The sequence below is a fragment of the Homalodisca vitripennis genome, chromosome 2, assembly GCF_021130785.1.
Source record: "Homalodisca vitripennis isolate AUS2020 chromosome 2, UT_GWSS_2.1, whole genome shotgun sequence".
NCBI lineage: Eukaryota > Metazoa > Arthropoda > Insecta > Hemiptera > Cicadellidae > Homalodisca > Homalodisca vitripennis.
In genome coordinates this window covers 94,085,775-94,097,875 of record NC_060208.1, presented here as the reverse complement: position 1 = coordinate 94,097,875, position 12,101 = coordinate 94,085,775, and the positions used below count along the sequence as shown (strand labels likewise).

Here is a 12,101-nt window from a genome sequence, read left to right as displayed (position 1 = left end):
AGCGCATTACAGTGTAATAATATAGGAATTGATTACCAATTCTCCAATACACCTACAACCTATGCTTAATACTTCTCCTTTAAGTTTTGTATAATTCCTACATTTTTCATAAATATGGATTAAATTAACCAAAGCTAACAATAATGAAAAAGAAAATAAAAATGAAGTAAAATTATAAATATATTTAAAAATATAATAGAATTTATGGACGAATGGTATTTCAGGTCTTTTTAGGTTAATATTCATTCAACAGTCATTTGGATTTAAAAATGGACCTGAACAGAACAGCTGTTGTCCAAGTGGGGCAAATCGTAATGGGTATAAATGGGCATTTGATTGGTGACAAACATTGCGAAACCGAATGCCTCAGGAAGATTGTTGATCTTTAAATCGATTGATCCAGTGCCATCAATGCAGTCAGTGACCGAGATTTCGTCAGTCATCTTCAATCTGATGGAAAAAGCTGAGAAACTGTTCACCGCGATGATTTTGAGACATAAAGATGTTCCATCATTATAGAATAATAAGAATATGCTGGTGTAATTACATCATAATCATTTAATTAACAACATTTTGGGGTGAGAATACAATAATGCAATTCACATGAGTTAAGTCGCCTCGTTCTACACCTAGAAACATCGGGATGTTCTTCTATAACCACATTAAGATTTCATTTGAACCGTTCGAAAAGGCAATATTTCTTAGTATAAATAAGCAGTTCTAAAATAAGCCAGAAACTAGGGTTCCATACGATCAGTTCATTTTTACTGTCAATTCCGTTAATTTTTTTATCTAAAATCTCTCATGTTTTACTTTCCTCCGAATGTGAGTTTAACAAACAACAAATGTGTATAAAATGCAAATATTGAGAACGTGATGGCTTTTCAAACGTGATTTTATGGTTAATAATCTAAATATAAAACCAAGAACATATTGTAACATTAAAAGTTGTTACTTGATCATGAAAGACTGACTTTAACTAACTTTTGAATCTAGAATTGATTCACAGTAACTCACAATAAACTAACCTCTATATCTGTGATTAATTTAAGATTATATTTATTAATAATTTACCATAATCCAGACCATATTCATAATCCAGAGTGGTTCCCTCGGTGGTGTCATAGTCCTCAGTCACTGCTGTGGTATTTTCCTCAGGAACTAAACAGTACAAATCAGTCGGATGGTCCTGGATAGGTTGATCTGGTTACTGGTTAAACCGTTGGGTTAAAGTTCTTGTTCTTCAGGCAGGTTAAGATCAGTGCATTTTGTGATTCAATCAGATGCATGTGTCCATATTTCTTTTTAAAGCATCGAAGATTTGTTAGATGTGTTTACAACTATTATAATTAGTTACAATCGATCGTATCGATCAGTTACAGTCGGTTATTCTGTTGTGGAAGAATGAAATATTTACAGTGTAATAAGTAGTTTTACTGTATTAGCTCTAGGAATAGCTGCCAATGATAACCTTAGCCAGAGGTTTTTTCCTACTTTATATTATTTTCAATTGCTATGGATGTGTATAACTTTTAAACACAATTAAATTTTGTAAGTTCTTAACTTAATTGACATTATTTATTTTGTATAATACAGTATCTGTTAATTGTGAGGTATAAAAGTGTTATATATTTCAGTATTAATAAAATGAATTACAAAGTGATTTTCTGAAATAAATTAAGAAGTGAGTATCTTACAAATAGTGATTTTAATTTTATCAATGAAAGATATTTTTTTAGGATATGACATACTACTTATTAATGCAAATTGGGAAACTTCCCTGCTCTTTTGACAAACTTTCCTCGAAATTAAGTCTTGCCAATTGGTTTAGATAATTTTGTTTGCCCCAAGTACATTTATCTTTATTTTGAGGGAAGAAGTTTTTGGAGAAACATTTTTCAGTTTTGAATAATTAGATATATCTTGAATTGGGCAAAACAAAACCAACCAATTCCACATTCCAGAGAAAAAGGATGTTAAGGATATTAAGAACAATTGATCTTAAAATGGGGTAATTATGTATTTAGAATATAGGAAAAATCTACGTACCCATCTGAAAGTACGAAGTAATCTTGGAGACTACTTTGTATTACTTCGCTCGGTCTGCTCCTTCTAATAACATAGTTGCGCCTAATTTAGTTCGTAATTGTTCTAGAACACTATTTTGGGAGTGGTAATAGCCATACTAGAGTTTTATTATCAATCTATGAACACAGATGTATACAGGGTGAATTTAAGTTAGTGTCGAAAAATTTTTTGGGTGATACTACTCAGTATTATAGACCAAAATATGAAAATAAAAAATCCCTATCCCATCTATCTTTTAACTACGACCAATTTCGCTAATTTGTTAAAAAATCATGTTTTGTTTCAATAAAACTCAATTTCCTCCATTATTTTTAATGTTTTTTTAATTCTTAATCCATTTTTGAAATCTACACAAAATTTTACATGGGAATAATGGAGAAAAACTGTCTTGAAAATAAGTTTGATACAAACAAATTGCTAATAAATCAAATTCTTAAGTTTTCGGCAAAAACATTAAAAAGATATTAGACCCGAGGAATTAAATGAAGTTATGTTATTAACTCCACTTATAGGGTTATCTATATATATATTAATGTAATGAAAATAACTAAAACCCTTTAAATTAAAACTTTTTATTACATACACGTGTTTCGGTTTTTAACCATCAACAAAGCTGTTCGAAAAACCTTTCAAAATTCTCCATCAGTCACCAAAACAAGAAATAATACATTTAAACTTATTGAAACCAAAGTTAACCAAAATGATGACAAACAGGAATTATACAAACAATCTGGGGTATACAAAATTAACTGTAGTGACTGTGAAAGCTATTATATTGGGCAAACTGGAAGAAATTTTAATAAAAAGGTTTAAAGAGCACATACAAGCTTTAAAAACAAATAAAATGTCTACAATAAAATCAAAGTTTGCTGAACACTTATTGGAGACTGACCATAACTACACAAATATTGAAAAGAACATGGAAATTTTAGATATCGAAAAGAAAGAAGAGAAATTAAACACAAAAGAAGAATTACATATCTATCTAAATTATAATAAAGATCCTCATAACATTTTAAATAGTAATCTGAAAAATAAGACAAATCCAATTTTTGAAAAAATTAAAATATTAAATACAGATTACTAATAAGAAAATTACAACTGTGTCATTTAAATTTAACATATGTTTAAAAGGTCCACATTTGTATATCTAATTGTTTATTATTTATTTATTTATTTAGAGGTTAATGTACACTGATGATGGTTAAAAACCGAAACACGTGTAAGTAATAAAAAGTTTTAATTTAAAGGGTTTTAGTTATTTTCATTACATTAATAAATTAAGTTAATTCTGAAGAGAGGCCAATAGCACAAAAAACTTGCCCATTTTGTGGGCTTTAAAATGACATAATGCAACGTTACTTTTATTTTCATCTTCTACTGGTTATTAAAGAATCAGTATTGGAAAACAAGGTCTACTTAAAATATCACGGTGCCAAATAACCAGTCAAAATTGTGTTTAATTCAATAATAAATCAAACATAGGATAAACACATAAAGAACAGTTACAAAAAAGAATAATCATAAAAGTAAGTAATCTACAAATTGTTTTCAAATTGCCTGCCTCCGTTTCTAATGCAGGCTCTCGCACGCTTCCTCATGGCCCTAACCGTCACGTTCAAAGATAACTTGTTACGCACTATTTGGGCAGCTAACTCAATCCGGTTTCTTAAGTCTTCCTCAGAGTTTACAGTGGTCTAGTAAACTTCCTGTTTCATAGTCCCCCAAACAAAGAAGTCCATAGGAGATAGGTCAGGAGATCTGGCCGGCCAAGCTACAGTTCCAGCGCGACCAAGGAACCTTTAATAGTGGAGTTTACTTGGACTGTTTACAGCATACCTTGCCCACACTTCTGGATGGACTTGATATGGACCACAATCAGAGGGACAACATAGTTTTCCAACAGGACGGTGCTCCTCCTCATTTCAGCAATGAAGTGCGTCAGTGGTTAACGGACAATTACCCGACATGGATAGGTCGCGCTGGAAACAGAATTATAGAATTATTGAAACAAAACATGATTTTTTTAACAAATTAGTGAAATTGGTCGTAGTTAAAAGATAGATGGGATAGGGATTTTTTATTTTCATATTTTGGTCTATAATACTGAGTAGTATCACCTAAAACATTTTTCGACACTAACTTAAATTCACCCTGTATAATCAAAATCTTTAGTGTGATGTACTTATATTGAGTATTAAATGAAAAATTATCGTTAAGTATACAAGAACTACATCATTCCAAACATAACTTTTGTTTAATCGTATATCGTTTTACACATGACTTAGTTAGTTGCGCAATGATTATACAATGAGATCTTCAAAATCCACAAGAACTTTTAATAATGAAATCTTTAAAGCTATTACCCTTATTTAGTATGTTCCCGAAAATTGTGTAAACAAATACTAAGTATTATTTTAGTCGTGAAGCACCATTGTACACAAATTCTTTTTTTCAAAATCCAATACAGCAGATGATTCTTTTAATTTGGTCTCCCATTCGATTAATATTTTGGAAATAAATACAAGACCTTTTTAAAATATTAATACCAAATGATTTTCCTTATACACATACGAAGTTACAAACACAGTTTTTTGACCAAAATAAAAAATGGGAAAATTTATTTATTCAGTTATTTCTACTTGTATTTTTAACCTAGCAAAGAAGTGACAAAAATGGGCCATTTTTATTATTTAAAACTATAAATTTGAATACTACAGGCATTTAAAATCAAGGTCTACTTCTTCTTCAAAAACACCACTGAGCGTAAAATAAACACATCCTTGTTCCTCTTATTTCCGTGATTATGTAGACCGCCTTAGTTAGTATGTTGTGAAATTTTGTCTTACTTGGTGATGGGTTTTCCATATAAATCCACTTTGTGTGTATTGGTTTTACCACATTGAGGGATATGTTTTTGAATGCTTAACCTTTTTGCATGTCTAACCATAACTTTTAGACTTTACAATTAAAAAATATAACTGGTGCTAGTTACAATACGTTGTTTGTATTTTTATCCAGAACATATATCCGTATCATTACAGCGCAGTATAGTTAACTAATTATGTGTTCATATATGTATATATATGCGTCAGTCACTGACTTGGTGCAGTTAAAAACCAGCAGTGTATCAAGCGATATTCGTAATCATAAAAATATTAGTTAATGTTAATTATAAAAGATGAATTAATTTAATAAATACCACCATGCGTTATCAACACCGAAGCAGAGACACTTGTCTTGCAGTGGTAAACTAGTCTTTAAGTCTTAAGTTAAGTTTTTAATTATAACTATCCAATGACAACTTTTTACAGTCATTTCAGTTTTTAGCCATTTTTAAGCACTACGTTCGAAAATTGTATAGTGAAAGCTTGAGTTTCACTATTTTCTCTTTGTTTTAAAATATCGAATACTGCTTAAAATGCGAATATCATGACATTAAACATGAGAAAATTGTATACAACTAACAATTTTCGAAAGGCCCTTGTGGTTTATTATATTTGATAATATCCCAAAATTTGTTATTATGGTTGGAACGGGCGACACATTTAATGTACCATTTTATCTACCTCTTTTTATCTTGCTATTTGTAGAGTCTTACTACTAATAGAGTTGTTTAGTAATAGACTTTATTAGGCTAACGACAATCGCATGACCTTAGGCAGTCCTTGGTAGGCTAGGACCAGGACCGGTCCGGTTCGTTAGCCCGGTCGAGGCGGGCTCGGTTCGACCCGTCTGAGTCACAATTTGTGCGACCAATTTATTTACTAATTGAGTTCCCGTATGAGAGTGAAAAGAGATAATCGCGTGTTGTAAGTAGTTTATTTGCTCGCCCATTACTGACTCTACTCGTTCCAAATTGGTATTTAAATCAATAACCGATCGGTTGCTTAAACCTTTTACCGATCGTAGAATCTTAATTACAACATGTATGGCTGAAGCTGTTGAATCTAAGTCTTGTAAGTATTGTAGTATTGTTTTCATTTCTCTGGTCAGGCATTTTCAAATTATTTTCCAATTTTCAAATCAACGTTTGACTTTAGTTTTTATATTTCAATCTATAACTATTTCAAAATAATTATATTAGCTGAAACGCTAACACATTTTTCAGATGACAAAGATTTTGCACTTCCCAAATTATTTAGATTAAATTTGAGTTGATTTATTTATAGTCCTTACTAACTTTAAATTTTCTTCTAAATTATAGTAAACGTTCATTTAAATAAATGTAAAGATAGGATGTACCCAATAATAAAAAATCATCTTTGTAACATGTATTTACAGCAACTAACCCAACCTCAGTACATTGTTGCTTAAACTGTAATATACATGAAGGAAACAGGATTTGCCATCAACGCCTCCACACATTTGCCATCTTTAAGTGATACAATACAGTCAGTAACAATACGTTTCGAGATCTGTAATACGATCTCTTCCTTAGGTTAATGACTAACCTAATACAAAACTACTACCTGACTGTTTCCTTCACAATCCATATGTCATTAAAAACAAACTTAAAACGAAGAATTTAATATACATCTTACATTTCTTTACAATTGCTACAAATTTTACATAAACTATTTGCGTGAATATAGGCTAGTTCTTAAATAGAAAAATTAACATATTCAGTTGTCCTATCTATAACAACATATTGACAACACGTATTAAATTTGGACCAACAAAATTACATACATTGCGCATTTATGACAAAATTCTTCAAAATTAACTTTACTAGAAAATTAAGTGATTGCTTTTAAATTTTCAAGGTTAATTTAAATATCGACAGACCCCTTTCAATTTTGTCATTATGCTGCTCCTCCTAAAACAGATTACTGTGATAAATCGTTTAAATATTCTTAGTTTTCAGAGGGCTGTACAATAAGTCATTAGTGTATTTAAATGAGAACATGCTTGGACATGCCGACTTACCTGTGAGGGCCGAACAGGTCGTGACCAGCAAGCACACTGCTGCCACCTCTGGACTCCTGCAAGAATAAATTTCCCATTCTTACAAAAAGGACACAATTTTTAAAAAAACTTCATAAAATCGCAACACCATTTTTGAGGTGATATTAATTGTTAACATCTTTAAATATGAAACCACAACCAGAACCGTTAGTCATAATAACATAACAGTTTGGAAAAATGTTGTTAAATATCGAATTATACATTTTCTAAAAGTTATATTCTAGCTTAATACACGTCAAACCAACCATCAGACACATAAATAATAGTTACGTCACTGTTAGCCATTAGCCAAAGAGTGTGAAAATGGTGACTTTTCACATCTCGTTTCTAATACTGATATGATTGTTATTTACTTGTCTGGTTGCTGGTTTAATATTGTGTACTGTATAGTCACAATTTGTATGTATAGTTAACAATGTGTCTAGGTTAAACATTTGTAAATGGTGTGGTCAGGTGATATTTGTACAACCTGCGAAATCATTTGTTATTTTTAACTATTTTTAGCAATTTAATTTCAACTACCACTAAAATTATCGTGGTTAATGATTAATACCTTACTTAAGGTAAATTCCTCTATTAATTTGATAAATAGCTAATCTTTTAGCTAATAAATCTTCCAATCTAAAACTAAGATTATGAGCCCTATAAAATAGGCTAAAGTACAAGTATTTCAGTTTTGAGATGAAATATCGACTATTTTCTGTTGATATCGCTAACAGAAAAACATTTTAAAGTAATTTCTGCCAAAATATGTCGTTACAGTAATAGACCTATATACTTCTTATCTCATTCTAAACTAATTTTGTTCTTTTTACTCCAGAGGCGTTGCCAGACAGACCTAACCTTGACATAAATTATTTATTTATTTAAGTATATTTTAGAAGAATTAGAACTTTTACTACAAAGTAAATAATCACCTACTTGAAAATCTTAGACAAAAACAATATGCTAAGGCCTATAAAACGCAATCCACTAAATTTATGGAAGTAGATTAAAACAGCAAGGTCTGAGCATATTTGTAAACTAATCACCGTTTCTAGTCGAACTTAATCTGGCCATTGGTATGCAACACTGTATCTATTATGTATAATCGCCAATCAGGTTAGAAACACCTTCTATAATCTTAACTCTCATGGACACTAATGTGATTAATCTGCCACACTTTCACATAAGCTTCATAGCATATGAAATACTACTTTGTAAAATTAAATATGAAGCAAAATTCTTTCTTTTTAACTACATTTTTATTTTTATGAGATGATGAAATTTTATTTTCATACCAAATGTATTTATTATAATTGATATACCCACTATCACATCATCCAACACAATTAAGTCGTAAATACCTTCTCTAGAAATAAGCCGTGTTAATTTTCATGATTTCTATACAAATAAATGTTCGTTTTGTAAAGAACATCCGGTGTATGAAGGTATATCTGTTTCAATAAAGGATAAATGTTAAATTTCAAAAACTGCGTCACTAAATCTATACCAGACTATCTTCTATAGTTTTTTTTTTTTTTTCATTTTTCTCGTTTTAAACAAAAGTAGGTTAAGACAACAATGTTATTCGAAATTGCTTATTTTCACGAAAAGAAATATTTCTATAGGGTTTTATATCGACATAACTTTATTCGTTCTATATTCCATATATTAGTACAAATAAATACACATTTGTCATAAGTAAGCAATGAAATTGTAAACCAGAAAAGTAATAAATATGGGAGTTGATGACAGTCAATCAGGAAATCTCTTATATAGGCTATATACATGAATAGTCCGACTGATTTTGTGAAGACCAATAATTTAATATCATTACTACAATAATATAAGTGTTACAGATTAGATATTACAACAATACCACTTGCGGTGTTGTCCAAGAATTTACATGTTAAATAAGTCCAAACCACTATTTAAGATATACATATACTGTATAATATAAATAGTGTATGACATACGTGTTATATAATTAAACACATAAATAACTGATGATCTAAACATACCATACAATCTATACTATGTGTATACGATGAAATCCCTACTGTACTTTAAATGGAATATTTTTCGGTGCACAGAAACACGATGAGTATAAAGATTACGATAGGTGTATCTAAATAATCATGGCTTACTTCTTAGATACTAGCAAAAATATTCCCTATTAAGCGGTTTGCAGTAAGGGTTTTTTTATTTATTCAACAATTTTTATCAGGCAAACAAGAAGGCATTTTTGACCTTAAACTTGGGTTAGGTGAAATTCTCGCTTCATGAATTAGAATGTATTCATTATTCTGTTTCGTTTTATGTTGTTGTTTCGGGTTTTTATACTAAATACTAACCTACGTGCTATTATACTGAAACAAGATATAATTTGACTGGGAAGAATTTGACGCATTACATTTTCTCCTGGGGTAGAGCTTTTTATAGATAAAAAAATCACTTTATATATAAAGTTGCTAACGAGCCACCCTAATCAATAATAACATAATAACTATCACAATTTGCACATAAATAATAAACTACAAAAATTAAACTTAATTGGAAGCGAAATAAATTCGGACACATAATCAAATTCTTTAAGGTACATTAAATACAAAGTCAAAATAGCTTACACTAAGATTAGAGAAAAAGCAAACCCTTTTGTACAGCTTAATCGCATTCCTTGCAGTCATTTTTTCTGTGGACTGCCCCTGACAGAGTGCGCGAGTTGTTTTAATTGGTTCACGTCCACGGACACTAATCCTTGCGCCAGGATTGGCATACGGAGTGAGCTTTCATGTTCGGACTGACTCAGAACTCCGCCGTTTTTCGAGACAGATTGGCGGTTAAAAAAAGTAGCCATGATTTATTTTGGGTTCTTTTCCGACAAACAAAACAAATAAAGTTTGTCATCCTTTCCCACCTGTCATTTTTTAAAGTTATGTCAGTTTTAGTTTTCAAAATTCCAGATATTTTAAATCTTTACATTTATGCACTGTTATAGAGCAAATATATTATAAATATTCCTATTGCAAAGATCCTTATTGTGGTACTCTCAATAGGTAACAACATGGCAGATCATACTTATTATATATAAAAGCTTACCGACACCATACCTCCTTGGTCAAAACCCCTATTGAATGAAGAGGACCTACTTTACAAATAAGTTCTTTCTTGAAACCTTAATATATAACATAGCAAACAGCGAGACAAGAAGTTCCTGATCCATCTAAACAAAAATTACCTCAGTCAAGTCGAACACTTCCAAATGCCACGGACTATCTTTCCTGCATAATTCACCTGCACATATTTCTTTTCCTTGAACAGAATCAACAATAATCAACCTTTATTAAGGTGATGTGATGTTTCACATCAAGAAATATTCCAAATATAGCCTTCTGAACTGGAAATAACAAAATTTTTAGAGCAGCCCAACGGCATCTTCTCACACAGTAGGTTCTATCCGGAGCTTCTAGGTACATCCAGGGTTTCAGAAAATGAAAATGATAGTCACTATTTTATATAAGGTAAAATTCATTTTGCCAAATTATTCTTATGTAATATTAATATTAAATACTATTCCACTTTATCTATGCTTTATTTAGCCAATTTCTCAGACTCCAAGTGGGTCAATCCAATCGAGTTTGAATGTGATGAAAATATCTTTTAATCTTTCTTGGTAAATATGGGAATCCAGTATACTGCAACTAATCGAGTCCCATTTCATCAGACTTAAGTACTGTTAACCGCCTTTGGATATAAGCCATGTTCAACATGAGGAAGTATGATCATGTATCTACCGATCGAGTTTCCGCCAAAATATTTTTAATGGAAACGGAGTCCTAAATTTATACAAACTACATGAGCTGCAAGGTTCTTTAAATTTGCATGAAATTTTATCTCTGCGTAGAAAATAATTCGTTCCATGATTAAGCATGTCCATCCATGGGATTTAGCTCAGCATCATTGAAGCCAATCACTATTTCTCTTTTGTCCAACGGAGAAATGCATTTGTTTTAGGATTTCTAAGCAATGAAATGAGCTACAGACTTGTAACATAAGACGCGATTATATGGTCTCTTCTAAATCAATGTACGTCAAAATGACTGGAGAGAATAATTTTGAAAGTAAAGTAAGCGAGTCAGCTGTTGAATGAGCAGGCTGAGGAGGTCGCACAGTTGAACACAATCGACAGCGGCAGTCTTGCAAGAAATTATTAATGGCATATCATGTATTTTCAGATAAACTAAAAATATTATGAATATTTATTAATATGTAAATAATATTAAATTATGGAAATTATAGAATAATATTAAATTATTGATATCGTGCTCGGACAGGACTATGAGTCCTAGGAGTATAAACTCTCGAAGCATCCCACACCAACGCGGAAACCAGTTACGGTTGTGTACTAATGGTAATAGATAAAAGCCTCATTAATTTCTGAAGTGACTTTTTTTAAACAATAAAACGTTAAATGTAAATCTGATATTATTAAATAGTATTAGCTATACGGTACACCAATATATTTCCCACGTACTGTTCTAAATTTAACCTTATAATTGAGTTACATTCGCGATTTAACAATATTAACAATTGTATTACATCAATTATCGTAATAGACTTTATGCGTACTTTGTAAATAATCCTTACTATAGGAATTCGGGTCCTATTCCCGGTGTAGGTACGACATCAGTATCAATATTCTAATGTAACAACAACAAAATTGTAACAATGTATCGTAGGAGCCTACCCTGGAGTAAAAGGTAGAGTAGTATAGATATGAGTATAAACTGTTTTGGATAGAGTTCCAGGTCATCCACACAATATAAATTACTACCTGAACATGACTTTGATTGATTGAAAGGGTCAATAGTCCATAGCCTAGTTACATTAGAAACAAGAGGCACACAGATTAGTCGGCCTAAATTGAACTAATTATTGAATTGTGCAGAATAATTGACAATGGTGACCTACAACCTTCGCGCTCTCAGTGACACGTCCGACGCTTCCCGCTTAGACTTCTGGGCTTGTATTTTTTAATTATGAAATTGTCTAAAACCTTTTAG

The 12,101-nt window shown here is 31.1% G+C and overlaps 1 protein-coding gene across 2 annotated transcripts in view; it reads right to left on the bottom strand.

Moving 5' to 3' along the window:
- LOC124354367 (collagen alpha-1(IX) chain-like) overlaps positions 1–12,101 on the bottom strand; it is an 86,928-nt gene that overhangs the window by 49,415 nt on the left and 25,412 nt on the right. For both annotated transcript variants that reach the window (XM_046804768.1, XM_046804769.1), the window contains exon 2: positions 7,018–7,073. In XM_046804768.1, coding sequence (XP_046660724.1) covers positions 7,018–7,073 — 56 coding nt within the window. The remainder of the gene's footprint in view (positions 1–7,017; positions 7,074–12,101) is intronic.